The sequence below is a fragment of the Pleurodeles waltl genome, chromosome 7 (genome assembly GCF_031143425.1).
Source record: "Pleurodeles waltl isolate 20211129_DDA chromosome 7, aPleWal1.hap1.20221129, whole genome shotgun sequence".
In the NCBI taxonomy this organism is placed as follows: Eukaryota; Metazoa; Chordata; class Amphibia; order Caudata; family Salamandridae; genus Pleurodeles; species Pleurodeles waltl.
Genome location: NC_090446.1, coordinates 1111853940 through 1111874167, shown reverse-complemented (window position 1 = coordinate 1111874167; position 20228 = coordinate 1111853940). Strand labels below are relative to the sequence as shown.

Here is a 20228-nt window from a genome sequence, read left to right as displayed (position 1 = left end):
GTTTCCTGTTTATTGTTGGTCATTGATTTCTTTGATGGCATTGAGAGTATAGTGGTGAATTTAGTTACTCTCTTACCTTTTTCCTAGTGTGAAAGTCACAATTTTACCAAATTAAAGGCCTTGGAGACTCATATTGTTTGCATGTTGCATTTATTTAGCTGTGATTCTGCACCCAAAGATAAGAGTGTGTATTACAGCACTAAGGGGGTCATTCTGACCCTGGCGGCCGGTGGCCGCCAGGGCCACCGACCACGGGAGCACCGCCAACAGGCTGGCGGTGCTCCCACGAGCATTCTGACCGCAGCGGTTCAGCCGCGGTCAGAAGCGGAAAGTCGGCGGTCTCCCGCCGACTTCCCGCTGCTCGGGGGAATCCTCCATGGGGGATTCTGACACCCCCTACCGCCATCCTGTTCCTGGTGGGTCTCCCGCCAGGAACAGGATGGCGGTAGGGGGTGCCGCGGGGCCCCTGGGGGCCCATGCAGTGCCCATGCCAATGGCATGGGCACTGCAGGGGCCCCCGTAAGAGGGCCCCACTGTGTATTTCAGTGTCTGCAATGCAGACACTGAAATACGCGACGGGTGCAAACTGCACCCGTCGCACCCCTGCAACTACGCCGGCTCAATTCTGAGCCGGCGTCCTCGTTGCAGGGGCATTTCCTCTGGGCCGGCGGGCGCTCTTTTGGAGAGCGCCCGCCGGCCCAGAGGAAATGTTTGAATGGCCGCCGCGGTCTTTTGACCGCGGTGCGGTCATTTGGCGGCGGTACCTTGGCGGACGGCCTCCGCCGTCCGCCAAGGTTAAAATCACCCCCTAAGAGAAATGCTGAGTATGAGGAACAGCAGCAATGGTAAAAAAAAAATCCTCTTTTCTTTGCAAGGAGAGGTTTTGCAATGTAGGTCAGGGCCATATAATCAGAACCACTTGTTACCACTACGTCTTTTGTCTTTGTCCCAGTCATTACTTTTGAGGTGGGGATCCCCTGCAGAGACAGACACACTGTGTAGGATGCTCTGCCAACCCCTGCTGAGAGCCAGAAGGGTCATCCTAGCCAGCAATCCTGCTGATTTGTTGTCCTGTACCTCATCAAATTAGGACCAAGAATAGCTACCTGAGAATCCTGCAGGGCTTGAGTAGTCGGTAACAGTTCACCAACAGTGGTCTTCTGGTGGGTTTGGGAAAAACGGTTGGTGCAACATCATAAAGTGGAAGGGCGGGAAAAGATCCACAAGTTTGGTCAGCAGAAACGCAGTTTGTAATTGTTAAAGAGTGGATACAACAGCATTTTGGTGTTCACTGAATGATGGAAGTAGCATCTGTATCAGCGAGCTTACTCGATCAACAGTGGAGGCAGTACATGCACCAGCTTTCATTTGTTGCTTGAACGGCGAAGCAGGAATAGGTAAATGGATGCAGTTAGAATCTTGTGTGGAACTTTTAGTGCATTTTATATTTTTGTGCATTATTAGCAACTTGCAGAAAGTGTACTCACTGACACATCTCTACTAAGTTTGGTGCTACTACATTTGAAACCAATTTGCTAAGACTTGTGTTTTCCTGGCCTATGTGAACTAGTCCTCAATTTTGGCCCTGGCGCCATCTTGTTCAAAAGGAATGTATCCTACTGCTTGTTCACTATTCATCATTTCTGCAGCACAAATTCAAACAGTGATGTTTGTTTATTTCTATTGACATTGTTCTTCATGTTCTCGAAGAAAACAATTTCCAGCATGGTTACAGTAATGTTACCTTTCCCAAGGTTCTTCCGCCAGCTCACTCTACTGCATCCATTCCCAAAGGTTACGATTGTTCATGTAGCTAGCTTGTCCTGCCATCTCTGGATGAGACTAGCATAGAGTAGGGAGAGTCAATAATCATGTAGCGAGATAGTGCTTTGAGGCTGAAGCAATATGACGTTTAGTAAAAATATGCTCTGATTTGTTGACCATGTAATTCTTTTGCTCACACCATGATGGTTTAGCAGAATTTGATGATTTCCTATGCAAGAAATTGTAAAAAAAACAAAACAAAAAAAAAAACGAAAATTTGGGATGTGACAAACTTTCCTATGCTACTAGGGATGCTGTCCATTTCTCTATTGATTTTGGTTTTCATTTGGGACTTAATATAATTATGACTTTGCACTTAGTCTGTATGACCTGTTTACAGACAGCCTTCACGACAGTGACTTTATACATGTGCATTTAGGATTTCTAAACGCACCTTTTGAATTTTTGTAATAAATCCTTAAAACGTGTTTCTACCCTTAAACTCAGTTAAGTCTGTCCTATTGTAATTAATTGTATTTGTGATAAGTTGTGGGATGCCTTATGTCGCAGACACATTGCCTCAGTAGACTGAGGTTTAACACTGTTTCTGATTCATTCACCAATAGGCGTGCTGTTGAGGTAATATATTGTGGTGGTAAAATTTTAGGGGTTCCCCACACAGGTAAGTCTGGGATGTTTCGAAAGGAGTGTATTTGTTTTTCTGGTGATCTTGTCCTTTACAATATCATTTCTCGACTGGAGAAGGTGCTTTTCAACCCTTGGAGTTAGGAAGATGGGGTGACAAACCAGGAAAAGCATATTATATGGAAACCACTTCCTCTTCTTATCATCTGAGGCAAAACCTGAGAGTATGGGGGCGGAGTTATGAGATATTTATTAGAGACTATTTCAGAGTTGAAAAAAGACAGGTTTCTGTAGATAAAACCTGTAGCAATCTTTTCTGATTATTCTTACAGTTTTGGAAATAAAGAATTGAAGACTCTTTCAATGCCTGATGAGCAGAAAGAGAAATAGTCGAGCAGGCATATGCTGACGAAATTCTGTCACATATTACAGGCACGGGATTTAAGGATAAAGAAACCCCAGATACTTCCTCAGACTCCTTATCGAGACAATTGCCAACACTATCCTCAAATAGATTTGCTAATTCACTATCATATTGAGTATTTTTTAAAGAGGTAGTGGAAAGATCTGGAAAAATTAATCTTTCGCGAATTATGGCTAAATTGTAACCTTTAATTGACGTGGAGAAAGTCCCATCAGATGCAGTTTCTACTGATTAATTGTTGGAAATTTTGATGAGAAGAACCTCTTTGCCAGAATAATCTATCATTAAAGATCCAAACAGATAAGAAGATAGATTCTGCACTGAGAAAGGTGCATTCTGGTACCCTTCTACCATCCAGAGCTAGAATCCAAGGGCTTATGTTTCTCAGTTCATAATATCTGATTTCAAACAATTGCTTAAAGCATTGAATGGAGGCTCAGAGTGTTTAGCCTTGACAGAGCATGGAGAGACAGACAGAATATCCACCATTCATCTGATTTAGAAAGAGCTGCCACATAAACAGGTGGTGCTCAATTGGCAGCATGGTGCAGTTTGATACTTTAGGAAATGCTTAATGACCCAGCACAGAGATCAGTAGCCTTGATGATGCTATTTTAAGTACACTTCTTTTCTGGCCTGAGTTAGAGAATACATTTGATAAATTATTTGAAGAGAAGAAGCATTAATTTTTATTTAAGCAAAGTCAGTGTGCCTCAAGTAACTCAGGGAAGAAGTTTCATTTTCCTCAACCTTCAAAGAGGCAGCAGTCACAAAAGCAAATTAAGTGAATTTAAATCAAATAACTCTGGCAATAGACAACAGCCAAAGCAAAAGGAGGGATTGTCACATAAACAAAATACATCCTAATTATGTTGGCAATTCCACTTCTTGCCGATTAGAGGGAGAATGCAAACCTTCTTGAAGTCATAAGACGAATCTACGTTAGGTGCATGGGTACTCCAGATAATCAGATTGGGGTTCCAAATTGAATTTTCAAGCCTTCTTCTAGAATCAAGGATCAGACCAATTATCTCGTTGCATAACTAAGGAAAGAGAAGGGTTTTAAATCTTGCAATTCAGTCTCTATTGGTGAAAAAACAATATTATCAATACCCAAAGCAGAAATGACCTTGGATGATTTTTTTCCCGTTCTAATTGGAGACATTTGAGAGAATAATTCCCTTCACTTCTCATGAAATAACATAACACTGGATTTACAAGATACTTTCTTCCATGTGGCGATTGATGCCAAACACCAGAAGTATCTTAAGCTTCTGCATTCAGCATAAGAGGCATTACTGGTACAAGGTCTTGGAGTGAAAGCCCTCCCATCAAATGTTCACGAATGTTACAGCTCCACTAGTGGCCTCTTTAAATCAGAAAGTTGGAGGATTTTACCTCAATGGCTAGTTGCTTCATGCACCTTCAAAGTGTGATGTTGAGGGGATGAGAATAGCATGTGCCTGCCAAAGGCATCATGGACGTCTATTGAAAATTCCAAAATGCCAACTAGTGTCATCACAAGACTAAATTTTCTCTGGGACCAAGTCGATGAATGGACATCAACATAGTTTTTCTAACCCCTGCCAGGGCATGCACTCTAAAAGACACCAGCACTTTTGGATGGGGTGCAGACGTAGGGACTGTGATATTCCATGCCAGATGGTCACTGAGGGAGAGGTGTTGCCCTTCCAGTTGGAGGGAGTTAGCAGCTATTTGCAAGGCAGTGTTTTGTTTGCGAGAATGAATTTTACATCAAAATGCGATCACCAGATCAGACAAAAAGGTGGCAGTAGTAAATATAAACAAGTAGAGGGGTGCATAATCCAGATCCCTTTCCACAAATTAGCACTGCAGGTACAGTTGGTACAATAGCATCTATTATCACTGACAGTGGTACATATAAGAGGAAAGAGAATGTCCAAGCTGGCAAATTAAGCAGGATCTAAACCTCAACACAAGTATTACTCTGCCCAGCAAATTCTTTCAGAAAATTAGCAGGAAGTTCAGCAAGCCATTTTTGGATCGGGTTGCCTCTCCCCTGTATACAAATCTTGTTGGTATTACTCTTGTAGTGTGGTGGTGTGAGTATGTGGGATGGATGCTGTCACCATAACATGGCCAACCAAATGTTTTTAGGAATTCCTTCTAATCCCCAGAATATTAGCACAGCTGCAAAGACACAACAGGTAATAACTTTATTGGTTCCGTTTTGGCCCAAGAGATCTGGTTCCTAATTCTGAGATCCCTTTCAGTTCAGCTTAATTCAATTCTTCCTCTGTCTCCATCTTATCTGCAATCTCCAGTCATTCTCCTTCCACAAAGATTATGTTAAAGGATCTGGAGGTTGAGAGGAGGGTGTTAAAGAATAAAGGGATCCCAACACATTTAGCTATTACAATTCAGGAATCCCATAGCCCTTCAACATTAACATCTTATGTTAGACACTGATGGAATTTTTAGAAGTGGTGCATTAATTATAATTCTATCCTGGTAGATTTTCATATGTTTATGATGTTGCAGTTTCTGTGGGATGGTTTTGAGCAAAAACTGACAAGTTCCAATCTAGCAGCATAAAGGGCAGCTATTAAGATGTATTGTGGTGTTTTCTAAAAAGCTTGTCTCCAGTACAGGAGTGAGACATTTTTGTGATTTGCTTTTGGTTCTGAATGCTCTACTAAAACACCTGTTTGAACTCCTAGAATCAGTTGATACTAAGGGCCTCATTACGAGTGCGTGGGTCTTACGACTGCCACATAATAACCCTGATGGTCCGACCCGCAAGGAACCGCACGGATCTTGGATCCCTGCGGTCTGGCGGTGGTGGAGATCCTAATCTGCCAGGGCAGAGCTGCATGCAGTGCTGCCCTACGGATTACCACCTTGTTTCCTCCAGCCTTTTCGTGGCAGTAAGAGCACCATGAAAAGACTGGTGGAGAACAGGTCCAGGGGGCCACAGGTGGGCCCTGCACCTCTCATGCAGTTGGCATGGGCAGTGTAGGCCCCCCTGCCCAGCACCATCATAGTGAACATTGCGAGGGTGCTGCTGCAGCCTGCTGACAACAGCATTGCCGCTGGCTCGAATACGAGCCAGAGACAATGCTGTAGCCTGTTTCCGCTGGGCCAGCAGGTGGAAACCAAGGCTTCCACCTGCCAGCCTAGCGGGAAACTCTTAATGAGTCTGGCGGGGACGTAGACAGTGTGGTGGCAACCTCCCCATCAGAAGTTTGGCGGGTGGTGCAAACCATCTGCCAAACTCCTAATCAGGCCCTTAGTGCGTTAATATGAAGGTAGCTTTTGTAGTAGCAGTTTCTTCAGCCAGAAGGGCTGATGAATATAGACCCTTCTTGCTAGGGAGGCATTTTCATCCTTTAAGATATATGGAATAATTTTAAGACTTGGTCTAGCTTTTAGTCCAAAAGTAGCTTCAGCTTTACATGAATTTCAAGTAGTGGTTTTGCCAATGTTTGGTTCTTTCTCTCCCGAGGAGGAGGCTTGGCATTAGTTGGAAATTTTGGATATTGGATTTTGAAGATTTATTTTGAGGGATCTTGACCGCTTAGGAATTCCATACAGATGCATATGGAAGAAAGCATCTAAGTTGTAAATTAGTAGATGGATAAAATTATGCATTTGGAGGATAACATTCTGCAATTAGTAGATGGATACGTTTTCTACAGTAGCTTTAGCCTATTCTTTACCTGAAGTACCCTTCATGTCTGGAATTAGAAGGATGCTCTACTAAGAGAATGACCGCATTCTGGACACAAATCTATGAAGGTCAATTTAGTCAGATATGCAGAGTAGCCACTTAGGTAAGTATGAACACCTTTATTCAGAATTACAGACTGTGAAATATTTCAAATGAGAGAAAGAATTTAGGTATTGGAGTTCTGACTTCAGTTTTGTCATGAATATTTGTTTTTTTTGCTTTATTACAAATCAGTCACTTTGATGCAGCATGATAGTGTTTTATAGTAATGAGTGTGTGTGTGTACGTTAATGAAGGCCATTGTTTTGCTTTGGTATTCCCCGAAAGAAATGACTGGGAACCAGAGAAAGACGTGGAAGGTATGTTTCAATTAATTACAGGTAATCTTCAGTACTCCTAGTTGTTATTGTCCTCATCCCAGTTACTATGTCCCGTACACCCTACCTTGGTTACAACCTTCAGTATTCAGCCTTGGTCTTACCAGTAGTAATACTGGGTAGGATGGACCTTATGGCGTCAAGCAGGGGAGGACATGGCATCCTGCACGGCTTTCGTGGTTGTTTGCCTATATGAGGAGAGGAATCCCGACTTTAAAAGTAATGAATGATACGAGGATGAATAGGACCAAGTGTAATGAAGATGACCATTAAGTAACAATGGAATGGAGGTAATGTGCCAATAAGGGAATTGTTTTGAAAAATAAAAAAGTAAATCTGGATAGTTTGTACTAGGATGGTGGCAGTATAGAATTGAACTAGAGGCAAAAATGCCATGGGACTGATCGTATGAATTATCCAGGAAGGGGACAGCCGAACGCAACATTTGATTTAACAACATTTTATGTATTCTTCTTATTCAGAGATAAATACAAGATATAAAGTACACGAGACAGAAACCCTGCATACATTAACCATGTGCAAATAGGGCAAAGTCGACAAATATTTTGAACAGCCCATGTGTGGAATGAGTCCATTGTATGCATTTATTCATCTGGGGAGCCGAAGATTTATGCAGCAGTATTGGAGCAGACGTCAATGTTTCTGTCTCAATTGTTAGCCGCACACAAGATCATCTTCGGGGCCAAATGTTTTATAGGGAGATTGAAGTTGACCCAAAGAGATGATTTTAAATCAGGCTGTTCATAGTGTACAACCTTGGTTTAGCGTTTAGGTTTTATGAGCCTAAATGACTAAAACATGCAAATGTACTTATTATCAGAGTCACAATCTGAAATGGTTAAAATTAGTTTAAGCTCCACAGAGTCAGTCAAATGAGTAACAGTCAGCAAATGCTGCGTGTTTTGGTTCTGTGGAACTATACCCCACATCACTGTATTATTCCCGAATACGAATAATACATTTAGTATTTTTAATCAAATGTTGAGTACACCTGTTCCCTTCCTGATTAATTCATATGATCAGTTGCAGGGTATTTCTGCCTGTAGTGTAATTCTGTATTATCACCATTCTGGGGCATACTTTCCGAATGTATTTCTTATGCTTTTCAAAACGATCCTCTTGTTGGCACATTGCCTTCAGTAAGGCTGATACTCAAGCTATCGGGGGTTACTGGGTAGCCCACCTTGTGATATATAACAATTGAAGTGGCCACTCAGTGTAACAGTGGATCTCAAACACCCCAGTTGAAATCATCAAGCAAAGCAACATTCTAGACTGACTTTTGTTGGTGATTGCTAGTGACGCAGGGCAGGGTAAAGACCTTTTTTTCTCTACACTGGGTGGTTTCATTTGAAAGGAAAATGCAAAGAGAGTAAGCCTCCAGAATTGCAACCTATATAACGCCCTCTAATTGCTATATACTGCTGTTGTATATGTTGTTGGTGACTGATGGTTTCTCAGAAGAATCGTTGAGTATTAATCTTACTCAGTTGTTTCCAAACTCACATTTTCATCTGATATTTATCACTGTAGAAGGTTCTGTGAAAAGGAAGTAGTCAAAGTTTGTCACCCAAGGCCCTTTAGCCTTTTGTGTTGGAAATGTTTTTAATTATGTTCCTTATGGAATGATCACGGCACTCCAATGTGCCTTTTAGTGTCGTAGTTCCCTTTTGCGACAAGCCAGATAAATGTACAGTAGGGCTGATGGCACACCTTTAATAGCTTGCTTCGTTGGTTGAGTAAAACAATATCTATTTATAGCAACATTTACCATTTTCCAAATAAAATTGTGTTATCTATGAAAATGAGAGAAGAAACTACATGCAGTAAAGGGTTATAAACTCTTCTGGTTAAAATGCAAGTGGAGACATCCTGGGTACCAGACATCAAACAAGAGTGACCCCTGGCTATTAAATGTTCTATCTTGAACTCCCCAGTGTAGTCTTAAATAGAATACAAAAATCATGGAATTCCTTTAATTAGATCATCAAAGCTAATCTGTAATCCTGTTGACAGGTGTGTAGTCATTTTGTATGATTTGTGCGTTTTTCTAGCTATCAGAATAGTTAGCCAAATGAGCAGATTTATAATTTGAGCAGACTATCATTTCTTGAATATGTACTTGTGTTTTTAGATTCATAACATATTTTGTTGTAGACTGTTTTGTTGCTGCGTTAAAGGGCTTTCTGCACTCCATTCACAAAATGGTAGACCATTCTGTAGCAGGTACTGCAACTGTCTTCATTATAATAATAGTTTATTTGGTGGTTTATTTTTAAAAAAACTGGAAAAATATCATAGTTGATTTACATACTGCAATTCCAATTACGCTGAATTGGAAGGATAATATGTAAATATCACATATTGCCTGGTGAAATGGTGGATGTTCCAACCATAAAATAGATAGTTTCAAGTTAGATAAATTGGATCCTTTAGAGTTTAGACGAAGGAGACATTGGGTGGTCTCCATTTACGTTTTACTCGTGTAGAACCTATTTTACCGTAATCAAAGATTAACTGACAATGTAAACGATTCTAAACCTCCTTAAATTCATAGTAATCTTCCAGAATTGCAAGAGCAGTACATTTTTTGTTTTATTTTTTCCCTTCACAATTCCTTTCCCTTCTTTTTCTCTCTAACTTTTCACTCCTCTTTTTCTCCCTCTTCTTTTTCTCCTGTTAAAGTTGTTTATATTTTGGTGCCTTTATTTTGTCATCAAACTGCACTTTTTCATGATTAATGAATTGGTTTTGCATTTGTCTTTGAGTTCTTATTGTAAAATTGTTATGGAAAACGTTGTGTTTATTTATTGCACGTTACGTAAATTGTATAACAATGTATCAAACTCATTTAGACTACAAAAGAGTTGATTTGGAAGAGCAATCTAGTTTCTAGTCAGCAGGACTGGAGAAAAGGCTAGTACTCCATATTTGTGTTGGATCATGCTCTTTCCGATGTCACTAAGACCGAGTGAGCCTTTTCCTTTGGTTTTGGAGTGGTTCATGCTTTCCCTGAGGACAAGGAAGGGAATCTAGCTGCATTTCTCCCTCCTTATTTGGGTTGTTGTAAAGTCTCTTTGAAGGCATACAGACCGAAAGAGCTCTGCTTTGCTCTGGCTTTACATTAGTTGCTGCCTTCCTTATTGATGTATGTGAACCTAGATCTCCTTTTCCTCATAGCTTAGGTTATTTCATGCTATTTTCAAGGGCATAGAAACATTGTTTTTTTATTATCTGGCTTTGGAATTATTCACACACTCTTTAAGGGAATAGAGGCAGAAGTATAGCAATGATGTTAGGGACCTGGTGCAATCAGTAAAAATGTCCCCTTTGACTGCTGTCAGCATAGTAAAATACAACAATTTTCAGGGTTCTTTGGCTCCTCCGGTCCCTTGGCCCAGGTGCCACTGCACCTGGTGCATCAGTCGTAGCTATGCCCCTGTATAAGGGTGCACCTAGGTATAAAGGTAAGTGTAGGTCACCCTTTTCAGTTGGTCAGGATGTTTTCTATTTTATTTCATGTTACTGTGCTTCTCCTTCGTCTTTGACTTGTTTGATTCACTCTTTGTGATATCTTTCTATTTTCTGCTGCAGGTTGCTTATGGTAGCACAGAAAACAGCCCTGTCGTCTTCCTGGGATTTCCACATGATGATTACTTCCGGAAAACACAGACTGTTGGCGCCGTCGTTCCCCACACTGAAGTAATGCCTGCTTGCAGTCTTCCTGTTTATACTACAGTGCCGTGTACTTTTTAGGGTTGAGCCTTCAAGGGCATGCGCTAGCGCATGTGTCTCGCTAGCGAGACTACTATTAACTAAAAAGGGCTTGGAGCCTGCCCGTTGTGCACCATTTGTTGGCTTGTGTGGCACTCTTCTTTCACGCCAAGTAATTTGTCACTGCAGGCCAAATATAATTTCTGTTTCAGTCTGTGGAGTAGGGACCAATCACTGATTGATTCTTATTGTAAATATTTCAAATCAACATTGTGGCCCATATTTATACTTTTTTAGCGCCGCAATTGCGCCGCTTTTTGACGCAAAAGTGGCGCAAACCTCCAAAATACAATTGTTTTTTGTAAGTTTGCGCCTCTTTTGTGTCAAAAAGCAGCGCAATTGCGGCGCTAACAAAGTATAAATATGGGCCTGTATCTTTCTTAGGTGTAATATCTGAAATTATGTTTTAACACATAATCGTGCGATCCACCCCACCTCAATACACTCTGCCCCACTCCAATCCAATTCACCCAATTCAGTTCAATTGACCGCAGACCAATTCACCGCACTCCAAACCAAACCACTCACCCCAATCCACTCTAATCCACCACACTGTAGTCCTTGCAACCCACCCCACTCCAATTTGCCCCACTCCTGTCCAAAGCAATCTACCCCGCTTCAATCCAAAACAATCTTCCCCACTCCAATCCAAAATAATCTACCCCACTCCAATCTGCCCCACCCCACTTCAATTCACCCCACTCCGCCCCACTCCAATCCACCCACACCACCCCAGTCCACCCACAGCAGCCCATTCCAATCCACCCCACTCTAATCCAGTCCACACCACTCCAATCCACTCCACGCCAATCCACCCCACTCCAATCCAATCGTATCTTCTCCAATCCACCCCACTCTACCTTAATCCAATCCACCCTACCCCAGTTCAGTCTACCCGCACTCCAGTCCAATCCAATCCATTCAGACCACCCGATCCACTCCACATTCACCCCACTCAAGTCCAATCCACCCCACTCCAATCCAATAATTCCAGTCCACCACCGGTCCAATCTGGTCCACCCCACCCCAGTCCAATCCACCCCACTCCAGTTCACTCCAACTGACCCAACTCCAGTACTATCTAGTCCAACTCACTCCACCTCAGTCACATTCACCCCACTGCAAACCACCCCAATTCAATCCACCTCACCCCAAATCACTCCACACACTCCAATCCAATCTACCCCACTTCTATCACTCCAGCTAAATGCACACATACCAATCTAATCTACCACACTCCAATCCACCCCAATCTAATCCACCTCACCCCATTTCAATCTACCCACCCCACTCCTCCCCAATCCACCCCACTCTAATCCACCCCACACCAATCCAATACAGCCCAATCCAATCTACCTCACTCCAATCCAGTAAACCTTGCATAAGTACACTCCACTCCACCCCAATGAATCCCACTCCAATACACCCCATTCCAATCCATTCCACCTTACACCTCTCCAGTGCATTCCTTCCCACTCCAGTCCAATCCACCCTACACCAAACCAACCCAGTTCAATCCAGTCCAACCCAATCCACCCACTCAACCCCATTCTTATCCAATCCACCCCACTTCAATCGCATCCACTTCACTCCAGTCCACCCCACCCCTCTCCAATCCACCCCACTGCACCCCACCCCTATCCAATCCACCCCACTCTGTTTCAGCCCACTCCACTCCAATTCAATCCAGCTCACCCCATTTCAGTCCATCCCATGCATGCGGTTCTGGTATTTGCAGTCTACTTAGGCTGATTGGCTTAAACTCAGTAGCAGGGCAGTGTCATGATGTCGGTGGTGGCAGCACTGAATCGTGGCCCACAGCAGTCTAAGGGGTCACACAGAAGGTTAATCATGGCCGTCTTTTGCAGAAGGAATCCTAGGAACCCACTTGCAGGAAGAGGCAGGAAGAGGCACTCTCCTGCTTTCTCTTGTGTACCCCTTGCTAAAAACACACTGGGCTTTTCCTGCTGGTCAGTCTTTACTCCTGCAGGACCAGGCAGACTCTTTCCCTTCATCAGCAGGCAAGCAAACATCTAGACACTATGTAGACCTTCCACTCCTCCTATACAACGTGCAGACATCAGGCGATATGTCCTCGCTTCTGGGAGACTGGCTGTCAGCAGACAACAGCCCTAATAACACAGAAGTCCTTCAAGTACTCTGTAAACACTTCTTCCTTGGCCATGAAGAGCTTCTAGATGGAACTAAGTGGAAGATAAAGATCCCACTTTAAAACACATTTTATAGATAGTGCAGGTGGATCCACTGCCTCATATTTCAGAACTGGTTTGGGGTCCTTTTGTTTCAAGTATCCTTCTCTGACTGATCTCCAGGCATAGACTTTGTTTAAGTTTCCAAGCTGGAGTACCCACTACAAGGGCACAATGAAGTGAGTTTCTGCACCTCACGGACATTAGCTGCCCTGAAGCAGTAATCAGGGACAGGCAAAACGGAAAGCTTGACCTAGAAACGTCTTCACCTTTAAAAAAAGAGAAACTGTAGTCTTACCCCTCGCCCTACCATCAGCCAAATGGTAGTCTTTAGGAAGAACTAATTAACATCCCCATGATTGCAATGCAAGAAATAAATCATGGGGAGCTTACTCATATGGAGTTTACTTCAAAAGCATCAATTTCCCCAAGGGGGCAGAAATGGCCTAAAATAAATTTGCCCCCCAGTTGAGCGTCCCTTGCCTATCGCTCCCCATCTGTAAAAAAAAAAAAAATAATCCCTGGAGGATCGGCCTAATTAAAATAGGCTGATCTGCCCCCAAAGGGGGCAGAAGTGGGCTAAAAAATGTTTCCCCCCCCCAGGAGAGCGACCCTTGCCTAAGGGGACGCTCACCTTGTGTGAAACTGATGTTTCTGACAGGAGGGCAAAAAAAGCCTATTGATATATTGCCCCCCTGGGGAGCGGCCCTTGCCAAAGGGGCTGCTCCCCTTATACATAAATAGTAAACAAACAAACATCCCTGGTGTCTAGTGGGCATTTCTGCTGCCAGATCGCTTCACAATTGGGCAGCAGAAATGCTCACAGAGACATGAAAGGACAGGAAAAGCCTTTCCTTTCCTTTCATGTCTCTGTGCTGCCCCCAGCCCCAGGATCGGAAGAGAAATGCAGCGCGGTGGGGGCGGCCTCCGATGAGGTCAGCGTGCAATTGCCAAATGGGGAGGTGGGGGGGGGGGGGTGCTTGGGCCGAGCGCCCATAGCAGGACATAACGGTTACGTCGTCGGCACCTGAGCGGTGCAAACGAGGACGTAACCGTTACGTCTTGGGCACCAAACTTAAACATTGAGTCAATACATTTTAAAAACCATGTCCATCCTGCCACAACATTCACTCACACACATTCTCTTACTGTCATACATACCTCTCTCTCACTTCTCATATTCTCCAACGTAAATCTGTGATATAATTATACTTTCAAAACATCACAAATTTCTGCATGAAATACATATGACACTTCTAAACAGTTTTTTAATTCATCCGTTCCTTAATTTATAATACAATCTTCTGTTGATGTTATGTTAGGTTTTGTTCAGTTTCTTCTTTCAATATTGTAGCTTGTATCATATATTTCAATATTGTGGCTTCAGTTATGATTTCTATGCGCGTTTTGGCGAATCCATGCCTTCTTCAGGAAAACCACTTCAGTGGTACATCCCATGAAAGTAACCTAAAATTAAATCAAATATTTTACAGAGCCATACGTTTTACATTGTATCAATAAACACTGAGTCAGAACCTTCACCTGGAGACTAGCTATAAGAAAACATGTGTGCTTGTTACAGAACAAAGTCAAAATGCCACTACAAAGGCCACAGTGAAAGGAAAAAAGAAGAATATTGCCCAATAAAATTATGCAAACATTTTTGGCGCTCCTTTGAGGAATATATAGAAGAAAAAAGTGTTTCACATGCTTGTGCTCTTAATAAATATCTGAATAATATCTCAAGGCCCTCATACCATGTCTGCCTACCATGTTTACGAGGGATTTAACTCTCATGCCACACTCTAGAATATAAAACCTTAGAGCGCAATGCTGAAGATAGAAAGATACTCTCAGTTCTTTTAAGGACTGGACAAATGACCAGATGCTGTGAAGCGAGGAAAACAAAAGGAGGTTGTGAAAACAGTTAAGTAGTACTAGCGTTTCTCAAATGAAATCTTTGGAACACTCAGGAGGTAGCACATACCCAATGTCTAAATACTTTGCTGATAGAATCTTACATCAAATGTCGGAGTTACTAACCCGGCTTTTAGACAGTAACAGGGACTGCGAACAGCTAAAAAACATGACGGATAAAGATCTATAAAAGTATGCGATAAATATTGCACCCATGTAACAATAGAACTGTAATGGGGCTGATATTTCATAAACTCCAGGGCTGTCAGCGTGTCTTAGGTAAGCCCCAGCCAAAGACAATCTTTAATCCACTGTTTCCTGTAATTGGCTGGTTAGACAAGCACTAGACAATTTAAAGTCAAGACAAGGGAAGCTGTGATGTCAGTTAATAAGAGTCCTTCATCAAGGCTTAACGGGTATCAAAAACGCCTTGCAATACAAGCTTTACTGGGTTATGTACACCTTCCCAAAATGTTGATTGAATACACATTGCCTCTTATTAACACGGGGTCCAGTTAAGCATTAAACGACCAAGCCATGATCTCAGCTAATAAAAGTCCTTCATCGAGACTTAGCGGTTCTCGAAAGCACCTTGCAATACAAGCATGTTTCAAAATACTGGTTAAATATACATTGTTTCTTAATAACACAGGTCCAGTAATCATTACAGGGCCTTCAAAGGATTTCTATTGTAATTAAGAGGAGAATTTACTGAGAAAGTAGGGCAGCCAACTAAAAATGTCTCTCTCCATCCTAGAGATCTTCTCTCTATAACAGTGGTTCCCAACCTTTGTACTTCTGTTGACCCCCACTTTATCATTACTGGAACCCGAGGACCCCCACTGAATTATTATTGGAATCCGGGGACCCCCGATTGAGTCATTACTGAAAGCTGGGGACCTAATCTGTTAATATTATTTAATTTTCTAAGCAGTCGCGGACCCCCTGAGAAGGTTTTGCGGACCCCTGGGGGTCCCCGGAACACAGGTTGGGAACCACTGCTCTATAATCATTACGTACTCACTGTATTCTTTTAAAATCCTCGCCACGCCATATGCAAGCACACGGTACACCTCGCATTCTTTGTCAGGATTCCACCTCTACTAGATATAGATGTGCTAACGATAATGGGCTCTGGGGAAGGTGGGGACAGAGCTACCTCCAAAATAAAACCCTCCCCAAGACCATTAGTATAGCGGTCATATTGGAACATCCATTTACAGCCACAATAGTACTAAAAACATGAAATCCAAAAGGATGCCCCTCCTGAAAAACAGGTAACAAACATAAAAGCATATAATAAAAAATACTGAGAACCCACAATGAAACATAAGGGGTCTCTGATACCCTAATCATAACAAAAATTGTTTGCTGTTAAAAAAAATGTGGTGTGCTAGGTACAGTAGGCACCTGAGGAACCAGGGGTAGAGCTACCTCTGCAAAAAATCCTCCTCAAGACCCGCCAGTTAATGTAGCGGCCATGTTGAAGTATTGTAGTGCTTTCCTCTTATCTAGTTTCTAAGCACTAACATAACACAACAGAAATGCACTTCTGAGGTCAAAGAAGACTTTTATTGTTGTTAATTCTTCCCCAACCACAATATTTATGAATGACGAATTAGTAGCTTTCAAGTCCGCGTTAATCAAACAAAATATATCAGTTTGCAATATACACAGCAGGTTATATTTATAAGATATTGAATGCAAAGCAAAACAAATACTTCACCGTGTGGGAACTATTCACAGCTTCATCTTTCTAAGGTCTGCAAGCTGATGACCCCTGTCAGCCGCGAGAAAGAGATTCATCTACCCACACGGGATTGCTGCCAGCTGGCGCCAAGCTCCAGCACGAGGTCCGGCAGATTCGAATCTGACCCTCTGCAGCCTGTTACATTCGTTACAAAGGTGTGCCCCCTCCTCTCAGACCTGGGAAACTGAGCAAGCCTTTTGGAGACTGGCCAGGTCTCCAAGACTACTCCTGTTCCCAAGCTCAAGCAGAGAGAACAACACCATGTACTCTCTCTTATCATGTCTAGTCTACTGTGAGAAAAACATCTTGGTTCTCTGGTGCAAAAACACAGCTTGGAAAAATACAGCTTGGATTCTCAACTGCAATGTCTAACTCCACGTTAAAGGCAATGGGCAGCTAACCTAAATATCAAATGCAATGTCATGTTAAAGGCAATAGGCAGCTAACCTAAATATCAAATGCAATGTCTAGTGTCATGTCAAAGCCAATAGGCAGCTGAGCTGAATACAAAATGCAAAATATATAATATCATGTCAAAGCCAATAGGCAGTTAAGCTGAATATAAAATACAATGTATAATATCATGTCAAAGCCAATAGGCAGCTGAGCTGAATACAAAATGCAATGTATAAGATCATGTCAAAGCCAATAGGCAGTTAAGCTGAATACAAAATGTAATATATGATATCATGTCAAAGCCAATAGGCAGCGGAGCTGAATACAAAATGTAATATATGATATCATGTCAAAGCCAATAGGCAGTTAAGCTGAATACAAAATGCAATATATAATATCATGTCAAAGCCCATAGGCAGAATATCTAATAGCATGTCAAAGTCAATAGGCAGCTAAATTGAATACATCGTGTCAAAGCCAATAGGAATGCAATGTCAAAGCCAATAGGCGGCTAGACTGGATACAGCATGTCAAAGCCAATAGGCAGAATACAGAATGTAATGGCTAATGCAATGTCAAAGCCCATAGGCGGCTAAACTGAACAAAACATACCATGTGCTACTGGTGAACATTGAGCAACTAATATGCGCAGTGGTGAAACACAAAGTCATTGGTCAAAATAAACTCCATCAAATGGCAGTACAAGTATGCATTTCCAGTTACAATCATACTGGAAATGAGAAGACTTAAAAGAGAGCTCCTCCTGAAATACAACAGCTAAACAGAGAAACCGATGATAAAAGATACTGAAAGCCTGTGATGATACGTGAGAAATCTTTGGTATCTTGGGGATGGTAAAAAATGTGAAGTGTGAAAACCCGGCTAAGCTAAGGTACTTCTAGAATTAGACAGAGATAAACACTATTCTTTGACAAGAAATGTTTTTCTACTCAGAGAAAGATCTACTTCCCTATGGAGGCATGCACTGTAAAAACTTTATTGAAAGAGTCATGATATAAAAACTAATAGAACATAGTTGCAAGCTAAACATGCTATAATCACAACACGTACCCAAGCGCAGATGTTATGTGCCATAATGAAAGAGTTTTAAGAACGAGAATGCAACAAATAAAAATATTTAAGATTGGGAGGTTGGTGTGCCCTATTCTTAATGAACAATCACATTCTCAACTGTTCTGTCCACTAATTAAGCATTATAAATAATTATACATTTTGCCAAAGGGTTTCACTGTTGAGACCTTTTGTGTGGGTATCAAGGGTATAAATCTAAAAAACCTCCCTTCTTTTCCTTACTGCTTTGGGGTCCTCTCCTTCTCTTATCCTAATTTTCTCCAGAATAAGCCATTGAATGTCTTGAGAACTATGCTTCTTCTCCATATAATATTTTACTAGTGGTACTTGTACCTTAGCTGTCCTTATAGCAGATTTATGTTCAGAGAAGCAGGTGGCAAAAGGCCTCCCCGTCTCGCTCACATACCGTAAATCGCATGTACAAATCAAGAGATAAATTGGATTTGTGGTCTTACAGTTGGTGAAGCTTTTAAGCCGGATTGTATATTTGTTAAAGGTGAAGACATCTGTCTCAGTGGCATTGGAACATGCCCTGCATGATATGCATTGAAAGTTGCCAAAAACCAGGATCACTGCCATCAATCGTCTTCTGCACAAATGACCTGCGTTTCTCCAAGCGACATCGCACAACATAGTACATGAGATTTTTATTTCATATGTGTGAAAACATAGGTTATGGGAGCTTGAGATGTTCTTCTGTGTTGCTGTTCAGTATGTGCCAATTTGAGTTGACAATCTGGCAAACCTTCTTATTTAAAACTGAATGTCTTGTGATGCATACTAGCTTGGGCTCACCCGGCTGTATTTGGTTAGTGAGCAAGTGATCTCTTCTGTAAAATCTAGCTCACTTAAAGCCTTCACGTACCAATCTCTAGGGTATCCTCGGGCTTCAAAATGTTCTTTCATCACTTTAGCTTGGGTATCATAGCCTTGTACGTTGCTATAAAACTGCCCAAATGGAATGCTTTGTTTCTGGTTGCAAGGGTGGAAACTACTGAGATGAAATAATATATTTCTGGCAGTAGGTTTCACATGCAGATCTACTTCTAGAGAACAATTGTTATAACGGATTAGTATATGCAGGAACTCCACCTGTTGTTGACTAATATGTGCAGTAAATTTCATATTTTAATTGAACAAATTAAGCCATAACGGAAATTCATTCAGATTCTCAGGTGTACCGACGCAGATGAAAAATATATTGTCTGTGTAGCATGACCACTTGGTCACAGACTCAAAGAAAAGAACAATTTCATTATGGATGTATTTCTTTTCAAACAATGCCATGTAGATGTTTGCTACACTTGGTACACAAGAAGCTCCCATACTGACTCCCTTCGTTTGTTTATACAGCTGTCCTCCAAATTCAAAGATGTTTTCCTCAAGTACTATTTAAAGACATTCCATAATGAAGTCTCTAGGGGCCTCTCTGAGATGTTCTTCCGTGAACTACTGTACTGCTTCTAAAGCCTCCTTCTGAGGAATATTGCTGTACGAAGCTTCAATGTCTAACGTAACCAAAGTGTCACGGTTGGGAATTAATGGATGCTCTTCCATACTGGTGATCATGTGCCAGGTATCCTTTATTTATGTCTGAATATGAGGTACTGCAGGTCTTAAGAAAGAGTCTACATATTTTGATAAAGGCTCTACGATTGAACCTAAAGTGGTCACAATTGGTTGGTATGGTGGTTCATATGTGTTCTTGGTTACTCCATTTATACTTGCCTTTTTAGGATTAGCAACATTAAGAAAATCATGCTCTTTTTAACATATCTGGCCATTTTGCAGAGCACGAGTCATGAGATGCCCAATTTGTGTGGCTATTCTCCTAGTAGGATTTTTTTAGATTTAGTTATTATGATCATTCATTTTCGTTATATACTGTTCAGTATCTATGAGTACAATGCCACCCTCTTTGTCACTACATTTTATAGTCAAGGTCTTGTTCTTGATCAAAGCTTGGTAGGGAGGGCTCTTCCCCTCGGTCTCTATTAGATTGAGGGCCTGGACAAAACCGATAGCTTGTTTAATACGTTTTTTAACCGCTTTCTCAACAATCTCCACTTCAGGGCCTAGTTGTTCCAAATGGGTATTAAACATGGATGGTAGAAATAAACTTGATTGATTGTGTTGTCTACTATTA

General features: G+C 41.8%; 1 protein-coding gene across 1 annotated transcript in view; it reads left to right on the top strand.

The window, feature by feature from the left end:
- ACSF2 (acyl-CoA synthetase family member 2) overlaps window positions 1–20228 on the top strand; it is a 599164-nt gene that overhangs the window by 480772 nt on the left and 98164 nt on the right. The window contains exon 11 of the mRNA XM_069200070.1: window positions 10538–10645. Within this exon, the coding sequence (XP_069056171.1) occupies window positions 10538–10645 (108 nt within the window). The remainder of the gene's footprint in view (window positions 1–10537; window positions 10646–20228) is intronic.